The sequence below is a fragment of the Phlebotomus papatasi genome, chromosome 1 (genome assembly GCF_024763615.1).
Source record: "Phlebotomus papatasi isolate M1 chromosome 1, Ppap_2.1, whole genome shotgun sequence".
Classification (NCBI taxonomy): Eukaryota; Metazoa; Arthropoda; class Insecta; order Diptera; family Psychodidae; genus Phlebotomus; species Phlebotomus papatasi.
Window position 1 is genome coordinate 82,172,051 of NC_077222.1, and position 19,894 is coordinate 82,191,944.

Consider the following 19,894-nt stretch of genomic DNA (forward strand, 5'->3'; position numbering starts at 1 on the left):
CATCATTTTACGGGTTAAAAACGAAGAGATTTTCCTACACAAGCGTAAGGAATTTGCTTCAATAATGGACATAAATTCCTATAGTCTTCTAGTGTGTAGACGCCATAAGGCTTAATGCCATATAAAGGAATGAAAGTTCTCAAGTATTTTTCGAAAAGCAGCAGAGTTAAACGGGTACTTCATACTGGAAGTTAATCTCAGTTCCCGAATGTCTCAATATCGTAAATTAATGTCCAGCAATTTTAGTATAGTTTCGTTTTTCATTTGCACTTAATAATCTTAAGTCAAAATGTTCACAAAAATTGCAAATAAAGAAATTAGAAAGATTCAGGGGGTAAAAGTGCTATTCCAATAAAAATAATTTTTTTTTAACACTTTACTGTTCTCAAGTGCTCCTGCATTATCGACTGGCCTTTGTGTTGGTACTTGTCTCGACTGTCTTCCCTTGTTCTCGCCGTGTTTTAAAAACCATCAAACAGTCGTGACAGAAACTAACACAAAGAAAAGACGATTAATAGGAACACTTGAGAACAGTAAAGTGCTAAATAAAACACGTTTATTTTTCATTGGAATAGCACCATAACTTATTCCCAGTTTGACTGACAAGGTTTTCCGGTTTCTCGACGCAAGAGTTTCTCGGGTTTTGCAAAGCATTTTTCGGTCAATTGACAAGGGTTTCTCACCGTCGAAAGATTATATCATATTGTTAAACCTTAAATCTGAAGCCCATATTAGAGGGTTAACACTCTAGGCTATGAAAATTTAACTTGATTGATGGTGTTGATGGTGCTGTGATAAAATTTAATCCACAGAGTTGTATTGAAATTATCTTATTACATCACGTGAGAATTTAAAAGTAATAAAATATTTAAAAGATTTATCACAATATTAGTTTCAACACCCCCGCAAATATCTAAATAGCAATATACGCTCTGTGCATAAAAAACGCGTTTTTTTCTCAAAATCTGCTTTCACGTTAATTTGAAAATGAGTCGTAGTGAAATTATGAAAGCAAAACCTTTTTTTATTTGAACGAGGAGGATAATTTACTAAGTAAACTTTATTTTATAACAAAAAGCAGTGAATTAATTAACAGACTATGAGAAAAAATCTGTCTTCCAGACACAGTGTCTGTGTCTAGTGTTCGGATAACTTTTGAGGAAAAAATTTATTTTTGATGTTAAAAAAGATGTGAAATAAATAAGTTTGTGACCTTTGGATTTTTCGTATCATGGTGTTATTTCAATGAAAAATGAAAAGGAGACATTTTTCTCCTGAACATTTTACTGCTGAAACTCAAAGAGAGAACAGTTATATAATCGTCTTTTTTTCAACTTGTCACTGTTCTGGAACTTAAACCGTAAGAGATATCGACTTCTAGTCTTCGATGACCCCCAATAAAAAACAAAATCTCTCGATGTTTTTTTCCCTCTCCTCACCCCCCCCCCCCCTCTAACCCCTTCAAAAACCATGTTTTTTGGTTTTTTTTTCAAAATTGGCCCAAGCTTTTTCGGTGATTTTCGGATATGTTTTAGAGCTAGCCCAGGCGAACATTTCGCCCAAACATACCTATGACCGGAAAATTCGCCATTTTGAATTATTGAAGGTCAAAGGTCAACTACTTTGGAGAGCACATTTTTCAACCGATTTGGTTAAATTTGGATTTTTTGGAAAGGTATTGAAATTCGGAACCCGACTGTATCGGTCTTCATCGCTAATGAATCGGTTAAGTACCGATTTTTTGTTTTTCAAATGCTTTTGTGATTTATGAATCAATTTGATCTCTAGTAGATCGGTGATACCAAAAGATTATGCAAAAAAACTAATTCTCGGTGAGCTCTATCTTGTGAGTTCGAGCATTCCAGAAAGCTGGGACGCATTGCCATCTCTTTTTTTTTTAAAGAAATAGTTAAACTGACGTGAAGATAATATGAAGGCATGACACGAGTGTCCCTACCGGAAGCGTCAGTGAAGGATAATTAGGTGTGATTCATTCTAATCACACCTATTTTCAACTCAGAGAAAAAATCTCAGTTTCCCATAAATGGGAAACTGAGTATGAGAACATAAGTGGGAAACTGAGAAGATTTTTTCTCTGAGTTGAAAATTATCCTCCACTGACGCTTCCGGAAGGGACACTCGTGTCCTGCCTTCATATTTTTTTAGTACAAGACTGTTCTCAAGTACTCCTACATAATCGACTTTTCTTAGGGGAAACCGTGGAAACCGAGTCCTTGCCATGTTCCATAACCACCAGAATTGGAATAAGAGCCAACACAGAGAAAAGTTGATCATGCAGAATAAATGAGAACAGTAAGATTAATTTTGTGTTGGCTCTTGTCACGACTGTTTGGTGATTTAGAATACGACGAGGACTACACTAGATCCCGGCATTATGCACATTTTCGGGACCGAAAAAAATTCGCGAAATGATATGATGCATCGAGAAAATTTGCATACCCGCAGGGGCTTTCTTTTGAATAAATCGGCCGTAGAACGAATTTCGCGCGGAGTAAAAGTAGTTCAAACAAAAAGATTCAACTAATTAATAGAAATGCATTAACAAACAGTACTTTTTGACCAGAGTTCTTCAATAAATCGTTAGGATATTTAAGAAATTTACCTTCAATTTTAATAAAACTTAAGAAATTAAAGTTTTATTTTGAAAAAGTAACAAAATGTTTTTAAATTTCCCGCGTCGCAACAAAGTATACATTCAGGCGTATTTAAAAAAAATTATAAATTGACTCCCAAGGGTAGGCAAACTTGCATAATTGACGGAAAGTCGATAATGCAGAAGCACTCGAGAACAGTAAAGTGCTAAAAAAATAAGTTTTCAGGAGAAAGATTAGGTAAGATCTTTTAATTTTTGGAATAGCGGCATTATGGACTAAAATTGCATCTTAAAGAAAATTAAGTAAAACACTTCATTTTTTTTATATAAAATTCCACATAACACCCCCTTTTATTAAAAAATATATCTGCCACTTCAATCCACAGTCATGCCTCAAATTTCTGGCTTTTTAGAGTATCTTCAGAGCTTTGCTTTGAGACTTCCCATTAGCTTTTCCAGTTTCATGGCTTTCGAGAGATCGCCCGAAATTTTGAGTTTGCCGGACATGAAGGCATTTGCCGGCTTGAGTTTTCCCGTGAACATGTCGAAGAAGTGCTTGGAATCCATTGTGAGTGTACAATCAGCCGGAACTTGTGGTTCACCCTTGCCGCACTTTCCTGAGCCACTTGTGAGATCCAGGAACCATGTTCCTGCCTCCTGTCCCTTCACATTGAACATGTAGCTGGCACCAACTCTCTTTACAAGTTCCTCACTCAGCAGACTCTCAATTTTTCCGAAGAGTCCGGCGATATTTCCTTTTTCAGTCGGCTTGGCCTCTCCTCCTTCCGTATATCTGGTCAAGTTCATTTTATCGGCGAATTTCTCGAATTGAGATGGATCCCAGTCAAGAAAAAAGTCCGGGAGTAAGTCATCGGCATGATTGGGGTCACATGCATAGGGTTTAAGATCAGTGATACCAGCACTCTTGAGGACTTCATCGTCAACGAAGAAGTTTCCTGTTGAAGTGCGTGGTTCGCGACAGAGAACGAGGTAAGCAGCATCAGCCATTATTTCGGGTTTTCGGTAGAATTTGGAGTCTCCGCCACTTGTTAGCATTTCCATTGCTGCTGTGGAAATTGCTGTACGTGGCCAGAGGGCATTGACACCAATTCCCAGGGATTTTAGTTCATGGGACATGCCAAGGACGCACATGGACATCCCATATTTGGCCATGGTATAGGCTACGTGGGGCCCAAACCAATGCGGAGCCATGTTCAAGGGTGGCGAAATATTGAGGATATGAGCATGATTGCTCTTTTTCAAGTACGGCAGACACTCCTTCGAGCTGTGAATGCAGAAAAAGGAAGAGCAATTTATATTGACTTGATACCTTTCGCGAGCCACAGAAGCCTCTTACACAAGAAAAGTTCCCCTGGTATTGATATTGTGCATCAAATCATAACGCTTCATTTCAGTCTGTTCTGTGGGCGTCAGGGAAATTGCACTGGCATTATTCACGACAATGTCAATCCCGCCAAACTTCGCTGCGGCTGACTTAACAGCTTCCCGGACTTGATTTTCATCCCTAACATCAACGACACAGGGCAGAGCCTTACCTCCAGCAGCTTCAACTGCAGAAGGTAATCTCCAAAGATTAGAAAACAAATCACTGGACAATCATGAGCATTTTGTTACCTTCTTGAGCTGCTGTGTAAATTGTTCCAGGAAGCTTAGGATGTGGATTTGCCGTCTTTGCTGCAATAACAATATTTGCACCATCTCGGGCAGCCTTCAGGGCGATGGCTTTGCCAATCCCACGAGAAGCTCCAGTGATGAACAGAGTTCGTCCAGCAAGTTTTCTGCAATGCAAACAAGGATACAAATAATTTCCTTAGGATCCTCTCACAGGTAACACAATATTGCTCTTAAATATCATCTACTTTGTATTTTTAACAGGCTCCATTGGGAATTACAGAACAAAAATTAAAGAAAAAAACTTTTGCAAATTGGTCACTCCACGTATTATTTCCCTTGTCATTCGCGCGAGACTTGATTAGATTAAAAAAGAGCTTCGTAAAGAGCAATCGGCGTTTCAAGTCCAAAGTCCGATAGAATTCACTTGACTTAATCTTTTATTTATATTTCTGTGGATGGCTGTTGAGGAACTATCCTCATTAGCTTGTATCCTAAAAAATTCAGGATATTTCTTTGAAGAAATCCGTATTATTTGCAATCCAAATAGCAAAATTTACAGTAATGTGACCTCATTTAGTGCTATTTACCCTGTATTTATCATTTTTTCAGCAATTAATTAGACACTTTGATTACTTGGTGAGATGCTGGACACAGTACTTTACAGAAACACACTTTAGAAATTGGGGAAAAATGGGATAAATTACAGGAATTTTTGTGAATTTTCTCTACAATACTCCCCAAATCAACAAAAATAACGGAGTGCACAACTAACCTCACTTTTGTGACTTCTTATTCTTCTTTCTGTTATTAAAAAGTTTCCCTCCAAAAACTACTAGAACTTTTTGAATTGCTCACTGGAAATATCTCTTATTATTAAAAGTTTATTTTTCTTGGTCAAATGATTTTTTATTAAATTATTAAATTTTCCTTTTTTAAGAAAAAATAGTCAATTTTTGACTTCCTATAGCTTATAAAAATTTCTAAAAAATAAAAATTAAAATATTGAATTGAATGTGACTAAAACGGTGGGAATCTCTTTAAATCTTGTCTGGGATTTTGTAAACCCAAAAAGAAAACAATTTCTAAGCTATTTAGTAATATTAAACAAATTGATTCTTTTGGATAATTATAACGCAGAAAGACATTCAAATCTAAGATAATATTTACAAGCATCTAGCTAAACCTTGCAAAGCTTTTTAAGAGTATTTCTTCCGGAGAAACATATTTTTGCAAATTAAAAACCTGTTCAATCCAATAAAATTTTCAAATATACTTTTAATTTTTATTTTTTTTATTAGATTTTTGAAACTACATTAAATATTTTTATTTCTCAACTCTTTAGGAAGAGAATTAGATCTTTGTGATTCTCCCATGCAATATTTTTGGAGGCTGATTAGGGTAAAGTGATATAAGTTGGACATAGTATTACAAATTGGACAATTTGCTGGTACAAGTTGGACATGGTTTTTTTCCTGATAAATACAGTACAAAATTTGTTTTTAAGCACAAGGAACCAAATTATAAAACTAAAGCAATAAAAATATACAAATAAAAATGAAGTACTAAATATAATATATCAAGAAAAAAAGCCCTGTCCAAATTGTACCATTATTGTCCAACTTGTACCACTTTACCCTACTACTAAATTTTTGGGTTTAGAAAAATTCCTTTTTTGTATTTTTTTTTTTGAGGACCTGAAGGACTTAAGCATTTGAAAGAAAGGTTAAAGAAAATTAACTTGCTGAATATCTAAATCCTTTAAGAACGATTAGAACACTGATCTACCATAAAGCAAATGAGTTTTTTCTGAAAATTGAAAATCTAACTAAAGTTACTATTTTTAAAGTTTGTGAATCACAAAGTAAAAGGTTGTGGAAATCTAGGATTTTTTTGTAAATTTCCAGCTATTTAACATATAGCAAATATTAAAACTCAAAAGTGAGGAATTTTCATAATCGCGATGAAACAGTTTTATAATTGCTTCATATTTCCTGTATTTTTAAGAAAAAACCTCTTGGCAGTAGAATATATAATATTTTTAGAAGAACTAAAATTCTAATTCATTTCATAGAAATTTCTTAAATTTTGTGGGGTAGATTTCTAGCCCCCGGTCAATTGTTTTTTTTTGTAGGTTTCAATCGTCTACACAGGTAGGGAATATCGTATCCGCCTCTGCTGGACTTTCCAAGGTTTATTTTTAAACCTTACTAAAGGTTTACTTTTCATTGATTTTATTCATCGAATTCGTTTTCATTGTTGGTTTTTGATCAGTCTTGTCCTTTAAGAGCTAAAGGAGATGGCATAGACCAGACTCGCATATACTGATCATCGAAAACATTTAGCCCATAAAATTGTCGGTTCTGATCTTATATTCTCAGTGATCAGGACCGATTAAGGCTATTGTTTTACCGATTTTACTATCAAGTTTTATGAACCAAAGTAAACTAAATATTCTCGAGGATTAGTCTAAGCCTGAAAAGAGTTCTACGGCTCGGAAAAATTTTTTCTTTCGGTGCTTCCGGTGGTTTTCATAAAACGAAAATAATTGTCTTATGGTCTTAATGAATTATAGGGTTACGTAAGTCATATTTTCTTTAATATTTTTTCGACAAAATAATAAAAATATTTATTTCAAACCCCAAAAGCTTATAAAATTTCAACAATTTTTTCAACCACATTTCAAATATATTTTCTGAAATTTTCATTTCAAAATTTTAAAAATTCAGCTTTTGAGACCTTATTTTTGAAAACGGTTTTTGAAAAAAAAAATACTTTTCCGTGGACAAGATTTCTCAGAGTAGGGGAAAGTGGTCTGCCTTTGAACGAAAAATGATGTTCAAAATTTGAGATTTTTGTCAGAGTAAACTTACAACATGAGTTTTATTTTACACTACACCAAAAAATTCTCTTGTTCATTATGATTTTATGCTTACCCCATTCAGGACTCGCAAGTCCTCAGTTTATCCTGGTGAGGAACTTGAAAATATGATGTGGATATATTCAAAGGCAGCCTGCATGGTCTGCCTTTGAATGTGGTTGGGCAGCCTTTAAATCTTAATTTTTTACTGAGAGTATTAGGGCTGTAACATTAAACGGTCCATAATTGATTAGCATGAACCCTAATGCACTCAATAAAACCACCACTGTAGTCCAAAGTCATTATACAACAACATCTTTTACATTTTTCTGAAGCACTGTTTTTCACTTGCAAATTTGTAATAAAACACCATTGAAGTTGGCAATTGTCAGTTTGAAACATCCTGACCGGAGCAAGATAGCATGTTATAAGTATTTGTATGACATTCGTCAGACCAAAGTAGGAGTTCTATTCTGCTCCCGGACAGGAAGCTGTCAGATGTTTCAATGTATGGAAAGAGAGGATTCAAAGGCACACAACATTAAGATTCAAAGGCTGCCGCAGAGCAATATTTGCAAACTTTTATCACCTACAAAATTTGTTTCATCTAAATCAAAATGTATTTGGAGAAATACCATCCAAGAATAACCTTCTATGACTCACAATAGAAGATTTGTTCGAAAAATTATTTTGATTATGAAAAAAACACGTGAATTGTGCAACATCAAAATTACAGTTTAGAGCTCAGTTTCGTTTTTTTGCCCTAGCACCTAGAAAATAAGAGCTAGGGTCTGCATTTTTTGATGACTTGTGAGGATTATGAATAGCTATCTAATAGTTAATATGCTTTAAAGAAAAATGAAAAAATTACAATATTCAAAGGCTGCCGCATTCAAAGGCAGACCACTTTCCACTATAGTCATCTGACGTCAAAAAACCAATTATTTCCTAAGTTAAACTTATATAAGTACTTGACGGTAGATTTTTTTATATTGCTCACAACTACTTTTGCAAGACAAAACGTGGTGTAAAATACGCTAAATATTCAAATTTTATTTAAAAAAAATGTACCGTTCACGTATGAGTTTAACTCATCAGCTAATACGAAATATTTAGTTTTTTGACGTCGGATAAATAGGTAGGGGAATTATGCTTCGCACAAATCATTTTTTTTTTCAATGTGTTATAAATGAATTTGGCTCATTATAATATTATATTTTAACAGCTAGCCCAATGCCTTAAATTTTTAAGAAAAGTTCTATTGGGTGAAATCCATAAGGAACATAGAGAAAAAGTTGAATGGTCCGAAGCTTGAGTCGTCCGAAGGTAGCGCGCTTTCCCCTACACTGAAAAACCATCCACGGAAAAGTATAATGTCTGTTTTTTTTTTTAAATAGGTTTCCGAAAAGCACTCAACGGCTGAATTATTAAAACTTTAAAATGAAAATTTCATATAATATAGTTTAAATATTGTACTTTTATGCTTGAGAACTTAAATTATAATAGTTATTTATTATGTTGATAAAATTTTGGAAAAATATGGTGTTTTGCAATCTTTTTGACTCACGTAACCTCTTAAATAAATTAAAAATAATTTATTACATATATTTTGAATGTTAAAAACGAGAGACTTGCTTTTTCATAAATTAAAAGTTTCTATTTCTTTTAAATCAATTTTTATAAACAAATACAAAATGTATTTTTAATAAATAAAAAATAATGATAAATATAAATTATAGTTATTATAAAGATTCTTCAACTTACTTTTCTTCAGCTTATAATTTGTATGAGATCTACCTTGTTATTCTTTAAAGTTTAACAGGATAATGCAGATAAAACGATAAAATATTTAGAGGAAGGCTTTCAGGCTTCGCACAGACTCTGGCTTCGAAAACTTCATATTTTTTCCTTTAAATTTGTAGCATATCTTAATAGGTAGGTACCTTTCACCAAAATCGTTCAATGTCAATTCTCCCGTTTAGTTTATAAAAAGGCAAAGGACATGCCTAGACTAAAACTTTAGCAAAAAGAATAAAAAAATTATTGCCAAGATAAACTATTGAAGAATTTTTTTTTCTTTAATATTTATATTCTTCAATTGTAAAATATATTAAAAAAAAACAAAAGTTTATATGTAGAGAAAAGATATTTTCAAAAAGTTCCTAGAAATCAGTTTCTTACAAAAATAATAATGCATTAAACTGAACCATATTCAAAGACATTTAAAGGCCATTATTCCGATTCTAATGAAAATATTTATTTAACAAAAATAAATGGCAATTTGATGAAAGATATTCCGGAAATTGATTCTTTATAATTTCCTGTGAAATAAAATTGAAACAATTGCAGCATTTTCTCACCTCATAAATATTGGTATATTGAAGGCTAAAAATTTGAGTTCTTTTTTAATTCTGCCTCTCCGTCTTATTTACAATTTGACTAATATTTATTGAGAAAATTTAATTTTATACAATATTCCTCTGGATGTTTAGAATGTCTCTGCAGTAAATTTGCGAATTTACGATGCAAAAAAGAAATTTTTCTTTTGTGTCTGCGCCCAAGTGAAAGAGGAGTAAAGTGGGAAAATTGTGGGGTATTTTCACTTGTCCCTCACTCAAGTTTACTCACATTTTCCTCACACATTCACACACAGACAAACAAACAGGGGGCCATCTGGAAAATTGTTCATTGAGCCAAAGGTACAGAGAATGCTCCAAAAATAAATTCACTCACAATCAAGAGATCTTTAATAGTCTCAATGCAGCTTCTTTGCGCTCTTGAATTGACTTCCCAATCAAATTCTTCTTTATAATCTCCAACGTAAAAAAAAGAAAACATCTACTTCTCAATTTGTGCTTCTTTTTTTTTAATTTAATGCTCATTTTATATAATTTTCATTGAAGAATTTATTTAAAAAAAAATGCTCGATGGTTGATCTTTGGAAAAAGAATGTTTGGTAGGTAAATCCATTGATTTTCTCACTGCTTCTCCTCCTTCCATACGGCTTGATTCCAAACATCTTGGGGCCATCCGGTTCGTCCTTTTGTCTTCTTGGGATCCACAGCGGAAATATCGGAATTTGTCAAGATGATCTGTATGAAGAAATTACAAAAGATGAATTGAAGATCACTTGAGAATCAGATCAATTAGTTTCTATGTCTTTTACATCATCTTCCCCCGTCTTTCCCCTTTTCAGACCTCACAGAGGAAAAATCTTCTCTCTTTGGGTTCAGGGAATGTCTCTCTGGGAAACTCCTTCCCTCTATGCATCTTACTATATCATAAAAAAAATCTCCCTGTCACTTGAAAACCACTTAAGCCTTCGATTTGATCTTCAAAGTTCCGCATAAACTCTTGTATATCGCCCTTTCGACCAAGAATTTTTATTTTGATAGCATAAATGAAAATAATTTTAAGTGGAATCATTTTCTCTTGAGCTGTACTTTTATACCGTTAATGCAATTGAAACAGTGGGACTAAAATGACTAAAAATCTTTGATAGTGCACTTCCTCATGAACTTGATGCAACCTCAAAGCTATATATATATTTAACAGAAAGATAAATTTTGAGGGACACGTTTCAGAATCACAATAATTATCACTTAAGCATGGAATGCATGGAATAGTCATTTTACCACCAACCGCAAGCAATTCCGCGCAAAATTTACCCTAAATTGCTAAACCCTCTGCAATTGTGTTGTCATCAAACTCAAGGGGTGAGTCCTTGTTATTTAAGGAGGGTGTTTGCATCAAGAGTCAATTACATAATAGAAGTGCAATCTAATTGAATTAACTGGCAGATGAGAAGAGAAAAATTGTCTAAACAGTGTGATTTTGTGGCTTTGTTCTTTCTGAGAAGTGAAAAGACATCAATATTAATAATTTTGTTGATGCAATTTTGGGCATTTATCCTGTAATGTAAATGCAAAAATTAGATTATTAAATTCTGTTAGCATCTCGGATAGGTTAAACCGAATCAATTTATTCAAACACTTTCTGATATTTATTGTATATAGTTTAGTTATATGAATCTCTCTCGATATTCGGGTCAATATTTCAATTTTATCTAATGAACTTTTAACTTTGGCCAAAAACAGATGCCTCTCTTGCCATTACAAAATTTATTACACATTTTCCTTCTTATCAGGGAATCACAAAAAGAGAGAAGCTGAAATGAATTAAGAGGGGCAGTATCTTTCTAATTGCCCTTACTTAGGGCTCATTTTGAAAGTATTTCAAAATTATAAGAATTTAGATATCACCTGTGTTTCGTTTTTCATATTGGCTCTCCTTTCAGCATTAATTTTCCGCGATGATGTCAATTCAGCACGAAACCCTCCCGCCGGATCTTGATTTCCCTCCAACACTTGAGTCAAGTACGTTATGTAAGATGTAGCAAGTCTCAATGTTTTGATCTGCAAAAAAATATATATATTTTTAGTCCTAAGGCATGGCATGATACCAGTTAAAAAAATAATTCATGTGTCTAAATTGGTAGTGAAAAACTAGCGTAAATTAGAAAAAGACAAGGATTTCTGAAGTCTTTGTAAAGGATTCAAGATACAGGATATTCAGTATTTAGTTTAAATGACAAAACTTAAATGATTAGTAGGGTAAGATGAAATAATTCGGAATCATGTTTATTTTGGAATTTTGAGATTTTATCTCTGTTTCAGACGGGTCAAAAAGAAAACCAGGAAGAAGTACAAGACGTTTTAACTCGTTGTATTTTTTGCCATCTAAAATTGTTAGGAAATTCTGAAAGTTCAAAATTAGACATGGTTTTCCAAATTACCCCTTCTCACTTTATTTTGGTCAGAAGAAATTTCACAAAAATGCATTTGATTTATAAAAAAGTATCAAGGTTGTTGAAGGTCAAATGAAACATTCTTTATTTCTCATTTATTAAATGATTATTTGATTGATGCAGACTAAAAAAGATTTTACTTCTCATTTTACATTTCTATTTTAAATTAACACGGAAATAATTTATAAGTAAGACAAGTTTTTTTTTAAATTAAAATAATAGAAAAGCTTCTAATGCAACAGAAATGGATAAAAATCATTACACATTTTTTTGAAAATTATTATACTAATCAATTTGTTAAGTTTTCTGACTGGACTTTCTACATCCACACTTCAGAAGATTAAGCAGTGCAGCGTTTTGCTAAAAAATGATCAGTAAAAATTTAATGTAATAAGTATTGATTATCTACGAAAATCCGGCATAAATTTCAGTGCATAAAAACAGTGAATAGACTAGGTAAAAGCGTAGTAAAGACACTCTATAAGACATCTTGATATGATCGATTTAGTCTAAGAAGATTTACTACCACATTTTTATTTTATTTTTACTGACCCAAACAGATTTTCTTATTGACTTTTTATATTTTTGACTGACTAATTTGATGTTTTTACTAACCATATGCATATATAGGTTAGGTACTGATACTGATTTTTCTAAGCAAAAAGATTTGACCATTTATAAAATTAAATATTTTCTGTTCAATAAAATATATCTAAGAATTATGCCAACAACCCAAACAAAATCGAAGGTTATACTGTGGAATCATCACTTACGGACGTTATACACGTATGGAAAGTTTGCTAGAATCTTAAATTCTAAACTAAATCAGATTTTGGAAAATCACAAAATTATGAATCACATCATTTAACTGATAATTTTATGAGTTTTCAAAATCTGTTTTAGGTAAGAACTTAAGATTTTTGAAAGATGTCCATAAGGGTATGACGTCCATAAGTGGTGATTCCACCCTATAGACAGAATATTTTGTGTTTAGCAAAAAATCAATTGACAAGAATATAAAATTTTAAAAGCAGTGAAAAGGAGCAGTTTCGAGGACTACGTAATGTGTTTAGTTTTTAGTGAAAGTACCAGCAATCGCCAGTGTTTTTCTAATCGTCAAGTTCTTCCCCGTATTGTTTCTCAAAAAAACAGATTTTTTTTTTATAAATTCCTTGCTACATTTTATCAATTAACTATTACAAGGATGCATTGCGTTAGTACATTAATTATCCGTGGCACATAATATTAAGTGCATGCCAGTCACAGAGAAAGAGTCCATATTTGTAAGTAATCATATTGTGCTCAGCGCACAATAACTTTGTTTGTAAATATGTTTTCAGAATTTCCTATGAGAGTGAACGAGATGACTAAATCTAGATCTCACACATTCTCACGAAATGTCAAAACCTGTTTACAAAACAAAAGTTATTGTATGTTGAGCATTATTCTTATTAATTTTTGTAAATAGTAAAAATTGAAATGTTCAGAAATAGTTAAATGGGTCACTATTACTAAAATACAAAATAATATTATGGGACTTAATTTTCAACTATTTTTATTAAGCATCTTTTTCACCTGACGATCCGTGGTACCTTTCTCTTACTATCCCAGACTCGACTCCCTTGTATTATCAAAAAAAATCTAAAATTAAAATGTGTGTTGAGTTATATCCGGCGACATTTTCCGTCCTAAAGCTTTTGTTACTGATAACTCTAATCCCTAATATCAAGTAATCTCTCTCTCACGAAGACATAAAGTGCCTTGATCGTTTATTTGATCTTATTTGCATAATTATTGATAATAAATTTTTTAAGACCCATTGAAAATTTTGAAAACTTTGAACGGACGTATACCAACTATAGCACAAAGGAAGATGTACAAGACCATCTTAAAAGATCAACCAACTCAAAAAGTTTGGCAATATTTTACTAAATTGTTTACAAGAATCGTTGTTCATAAACTTTTACTAACTGATTGATGACTATATGGTCGCATCGTTACTCTTTGATTTTTTAAGTATAACCGACATGTTGAGCATGCAAACATTTTTATTAGTCTATCAATTTGTTATTAACTTTCAACAATAAAAAAAATCTTTAAAATTACCTTGGACAATTTAGTGTCTGATGGTACATTTGGAATACGTTCTCGCAAGTAGGAAAAGGCTGAATTGATGCTCTGCGTTCGGCGGCGCTCCTTCTTGTTGGCCGTATTTCGACGCTTGACTACTCGAACAAAAGGTGTGGATGTGATTACTTCTGTGGTCGTTGTATTAAAGTAGCCACCCTCTTCACACATGGGACCTTTGTATACAAAAAACGTCGGATTTTCGATTCACAATCAAATCGAAAGTTATGCTCAGTTAATTCATAGTACGTTTTTTTTTTAGAATTCTCTCTCTTAAAATGATCTTTTCCAATATTCTCGGAAAATCTCTGCAAATCACTTTTTTAAGGATCTTGTAAAAAATGCAGATCAATATTCAAGTATTTCTTGTAAAAGAAAACAAGAGAAATTATGATAAATGACCCAGATGATGAGGGCGTGTTTTACAACAAATATTACTTCCGATGACTCTTCTTCAGCATTTATGCTGATGAAATAAATCATCAAAAGGGAGGTCTTTTCTTCCAAATATTTGACATTTTGCAATTAGTATCATCTCGTTAGTGGGATTGAGAGAAATTGGAGGAAAGGAAAAATTCTAGTCAAGGGATGTGATAATTACCCAATTTCTCATATTGTGGAGCATGGTGATAGTAAACGTGGGGCGGATAGTGATGGTAGGTCGGAGACATGTTGTTTCTCTGGCGGAGGCTACTTCCACTGCTTGGAGAGCAATCCCGTCGACTTAGGGGTGAATTGGAGCTACATGGGGAGCCCCAGTAGCTATTTTCTTCGCCAATCAAATGGCTTCCATCTGCAAAAAATATGCAATCATTAATTTTTTCCACATTTATGCCTTTCTTGTTTCCAAAATGTTTGTCTGCTTTATACGTCTCTTGAGGAAATTTTCTTCCAATTTATTTACACGACTTTGTCATCGCGATGAAATTGGGCGAAAAAAAAAGGTTCGAACTAGGAGAGAAATTAGGGAAAATAGAGAGGCAAACTAACACGTGTCCTGGAAAAAAAGAAGACACATGAGAAACTCCAAAAACAGTAAACACACAAGAGTGTGGAATGGGGGAGCACGTAAACAATCAATTTGATGAGATGATGTTACAATTTACAAGAATTTACATCCGGATTTTATGGAGTAAAAAAAATAACACATTAATTCTTTTGCTCGATTTTTTTTTCACCCTTTTGGAGAGGATCATACTATTTCTTGACTATATTTACACTGTTTACAACATCTTCATGATCCTCATCTTTCTTTTCTCTAGAAAGGCGGGTGCTCGACGGGCTTTCTTGTTTATTTGTCAAATGGCTCATTTATTGCAACCTCCTGTGGCACAGTTAAATTTTCTAGGTTTTTTGTTAAGTTAGGCTGATATCTTAATAATTACTGGAGATTATTTTTATATTTTGGTGCAATTTTAAACAACCAGATTAGATATTTTGAGATTTTATGTGTATAAAAGAAATTTGGTTAAACATAGATCCAGTTAAACATGTAAAATGAATAGGATTTTAATTTTATTTCTTAGAAAGTTAAGACCTACAAACATTTTTAACTTAATAGATCCACTATTAAAAACCCTATCTATATGCCCAACACCACAATAACTTTTGTTTAGTAAACATGTTTTTGACATTTCAATGAGAGTGACTGAGATCTAGATCTAGTCATCTCGCTCACTCTCATAGGGAATTTTGAAGACATATTTACAAACAAAAATTATTGTGCGCTGGGCATAAGCTCGTAATTATTTTTCTTATAGACATAAATTTACCGTGTTGTAGTAATTTTATAAGGCACTGTATATAACTATTGAGCTTTGTAAAAACTCATTTAGCCAGCAAAAAAATAAATTAATTTTATCAGTAGGGGAAAGCCCGGTACGTTCGAACGACTACGAATAACCCTTTTTCCAACACGTTTTTAATTATTTTGATCCATTGTAATATTATAATTTAATAGGTAGTCCAGTGTCTCAAATTTCCTGAAAAAAACTTCGAATAAAATCCTTTAGGAACATGGAAAAAAAATTGATTTGTTCGAAACTTAAGTCGTCCGAAGGTGGCGCCCTTTCCCCTACTTAGTATTGCAATAGCAGTAAAATCATCATCTAATTTTGCTGAACGTAAACTTCATCACAGTCAAGGAACATTCTCATTGTCCTTATAACGCCTCACTATACTTTATCTTTATTCGCACTTCCACGATTTGAGTGGCACTTTTAGCGTTTGGATGTTTTGAAATTGAAGCTTGCAAACGATAATTAATCATATTTTTCACACTTTTCACCGTAATCTTTATAATATTTCAATTGGAAGTTTTTAAAAGTAATGTATGATGTTGGAACCTGTTGGAGCACGCTTGAATCACTAACATTTAACACATTTTCAGTTTTCAAATTTTTCTTTTTTCTTTTTTGTGTCAAAAATGTCTCTATTACACTTAATTTGAGTCACACATTTGAGATATAGAAATGTCATTTACTTAATATTTTTTCTGATTTTCCCCACGTTGTTTTCGCGTTCAAACTTTAATACTTTTGTTTATACAATATTATAAAACACTATAAAAGGAATTTGGATAGAGTTTTGAGGAAAAAAACTTAAATATTTTAGAGCAATATGCCACTTTTATTCTTAGAAAACGCCTCTAATGGCCTCTACACACTAGAGAAATTTATGTCCATATTGAAGCAAATTTCTCTAGAGTGAGTGTATAGAGATCATAACACTGAAAATTTATGGAGATATAACTCAGAACTTTCACAACATTAAGTCGATTAATTTAAGAAACGTTTTTAAAAAAAATATGTTAAATGAAATAGATTTTTGTGCTTAAATATAATTTTAATTAATCATTGTCTGAGTTGTGTGCAGCGTTATGCAAAAATGTCATTCTTTTTCTTATTATATTTAGGAAAGTCTTGAAAACGTCACTCATACATCAAACAAGAATTTGAAAATTTGATATTACGGGAAATTTTCAGTACGGACTTTTGAAATAACATTGAATTCTGAAAGTGCACAAAATTCTCTATCTAATTCTGTAGTATAATCGAGAAATCGAAAACCCCTTAAAATGCCACTCAAATCGCGGAAATGTGAATTGTAATTATATTTTTCATATTGGTATAAAACAAATAAAAACGTTCAGGAATATGTCCAAAATCTCTTTACATTGACTGATTTAAAACTCATCCTGTAATGCTCGAAATTCTAAATACAACAGGGGAAAGTGCCCATGCTTCGTACCCTTCGTACGATCCCAAGCTTCGTAATAACTAAATTTTTGCTATGAAAATATCCAGTTTTTAAATATATTTCCGAGTCACATTTACCCAAAAAGATATGAAAAATTTAGTCATTACAAAGCTGGCGATCGTATAAATCATGGGTCCTTTCTTCTACGTAAGGAACTTATATTATTCTGGAAAATGAGAACATTAATCTAAAATAAAATCTGGCCTTCACAAAAAATGCAGTTACTGTGTCTGTCATTAATTTTATATTTTGTATATTTTGGTAAGTTTAGATCTTTACTCAGTAAAAATTAGTATGACAGGAAAATTTACGCTGTACTCAAATTGAGCATTGGAAATTGTCTTTCATTATTTTCAAATTAATTTTCTTTTTAAAATATTCCATAATTGAGCTATTATTCTCTCATAGTTAAAATGGAACAGAATAGTAGTAAAATGTTAATTCGATAAAAAAATTATTATTGGTTCAAGATAAATTTCAAACCTAATCTGAAATAATTCAGGGGCTTGCCTTTAAACTTTGTAAACCTTTAATAAAGAAAAAATGTTGTATGATCCTACTTTGTAATTTTTTAATCTGGGCATCAATCAATTAATTATTTTTGTGTCTAGATTACGAACTCGTACAAAAAGGAATGGTTAAGGATAATTTTTAAAATAATCCGAAATACAGAATTAATGTTTTTAACTCTTTCCGGACCTGTTAAGCGACCTGTTTTAACGATTTTTGTCTTAAAGATATCTCAGAATTAGACGAAAGAATTCATCGCGATTCTGTCATTAATTTCCTAGGTTTGGTCATACTTGTAATCTTTAGTTTCTAATCATTCATAAAATTCGGATTTCTCTTGATTCTAAAGTTTTTTTTTATAGAGTAATCCATATATCTTGGGCCTTTTGGGTATACCTATAGGGTTCCAAAGAATCCGAAAGAGTTAAAGAGAAAAAGAGGAAACACAATTAAGATCATGTTGATCATGTACCTCTATCAAAGTCTGATTTAGGCACAAGATGTATTGGATCATCAAAGACCAAAAGTCGTTATCTCTAATCGTTTAGCCTCTACTCTACTAGATCTTAAACTGCTCTTTAACGTCTATAAAAGTTCTAAATCCTAGAATTATATAACTTTGTGTATTTAATTTTTAACTATTAAAATATCTTCAAAATGTCAACATTTTTAAGACCAAGGGTAACAGTTTAAAAAAAAATAGCTTCAATATTCTCTTTAATTACACCAAGAAATTATGTCTTTTATCAATCCTTTACATTCCTCAAAAACCAAAATATTCAATGAATTTAATGTGATAATTTTTTATTTATATATAAATAATTGCGAGAATTTTTACATTACTGGACAGAGTCTATTTGGCTATTTTGCACATCTTTTAAAACTTTTTTTTTTTAAACTCACTCATGTCATTTTGTTGTGAATCTGCTGGATACATTGCAGTATAAAAATTTCCACCATTATTTTCATAAAAGGGATCCACTAGAGAATTTCCACTTCCGCAGAGTCTTTGGCAAACTTCAGTTGCTGAATCAAAATTGCTCATTCTTCACTTTTAAAAATTATTTTGAGATATTCTTTTTCCCAAGAAAAAAAAAACTCACAAAATTCCACAAATTTTGAGATGATAAATCACAGAATTTTTTACGTGTTAATCCTCCGACCACAAATGACTGACTAATTGAATCTATTCGCCCCCAGAACTTATCTCTATGTCTCTTCTCCGGGAGATGTGTGGGCTGAACTATATAGAAAATGTCTTACTGAGAAGGGTTCTCCTGAACAACTGTGGTAACATCTTTCTCAAGTGGTTGAATTTCTTGCATCTCTTTTGCTCCCTTTGAGAAATGCTGATGGGGATTACATCTCTTTGCACTTTTTGCTAATAAGGAAAGATATTTGGCAGACATTTTCCTACATGGGATTTTCCCATACATTTGCAATTTTCCAGATCTCTAAGCTCCTCCCTATCATTTAATGAATCATTTTGTGGTGTTTCATTTGCGCATGGCACAAAGATTGGAAGATGAGCAAAAAGAAATAAATGGGCGGAGTAAGAACCTCTTTTAGATTTTTCTTTAATTTTTATTTTCTTTTCGGATGACAATTTAGTAGAAAACAAGGTGTAAAATTCAATTTTTAGAAATTATATCTACAAATATGAACAAATTGTGTAAAATGAGAAGACAAAAAAAACGGATCATATTCGAAGAATGATAATACAAGGCTAAAAGGACAAATGTAACCACTTGAGAGAAAATATGTTTTTTTGAAGTAAATTACAGTCCTCAGGAACATATTTTGACTTTTTCCACTGCATTTTGAGGCATTTTTTTGGCAGATTTTTCCCCACAGGATCATGATGATCCTTTTTAAGATGCCTTTCACGTGGGTTATAGGGATTCATTGTCGTCTCTGAGACGATGTCGCTCAGCAGGAGACTGGTCAAGTGAGTGTGAGACGATTGGTGATGAAATTTGACGCCAGAGCTACTAAAATGTGTATTTTTGCATCAAAACATTAGAAAGATTCAAGGAAAATGCATAAATTATCTCTAATTTCTAAAATCCTTAACGGAAGTGGTTGG

The 19,894-nt window shown here is 32.4% G+C and overlaps 2 protein-coding genes across 4 annotated transcripts; both read right to left on the minus strand.

The window, feature by feature from the left end:
* Nucleotides 1-2,915: 2,915 nt before the first annotated feature.
* LOC129810373 (hydroxysteroid dehydrogenase-like protein 2) lies at nucleotides 2,916-5,054 on the minus strand. Of its 2 annotated transcripts, none has more exons than XM_055860800.1 (4): nucleotides 4,837-5,054; nucleotides 4,250-4,413; nucleotides 3,972-4,185; nucleotides 2,916-3,899 (listed from the first exon to the last, which is right to left on the minus strand). In XM_055860800.1, the coding sequence occupies exons 1-4, from the start codon at nucleotides 4,848-4,850 to the stop codon at nucleotides 3,035-3,037; spliced, it is 1,257 nt and encodes a 418-aa protein (XP_055716775.1). In that variant the 5' UTR covers nucleotides 4,851-5,054; the 3' UTR covers nucleotides 2,916-3,034. The 2 variants fall into 2 exon arrangements, with proteins under 2 accessions (XP_055716775.1, XP_055716774.1); XM_055860799.1 differs by having other exon boundaries at nucleotides 4,495-5,037.
* A 4,886-nt stretch (nucleotides 5,055-9,940) lies between these two features.
* Nucleotides 9,941-19,156, minus strand: LOC129810374 (heart- and neural crest derivatives-expressed protein 2). 2 transcript variants are annotated; one of them, XM_055860803.1, is made up of 5 exons: nucleotides 19,072-19,156; nucleotides 14,642-14,833; nucleotides 14,020-14,216; nucleotides 11,369-11,521; nucleotides 9,941-10,198 (listed from the first exon to the last, which is right to left on the minus strand). In XM_055860803.1, the coding sequence occupies exons 1-5, from the start codon at nucleotides 19,103-19,105 to the stop codon at nucleotides 10,085-10,087; spliced, it is 690 nt and encodes a 229-aa protein (XP_055716778.1). In that variant the 5' UTR covers nucleotides 19,106-19,156; the 3' UTR covers nucleotides 9,941-10,084. The 2 variants fall into 2 exon arrangements, with proteins under 2 accessions (XP_055716778.1, XP_055716777.1); XM_055860802.1 differs by lacking the exon at nucleotides 19,072-19,156 and adding an exon at nucleotides 18,712-19,055.
* Nucleotides 19,157-19,894: the final 738 nt, after the last annotated feature.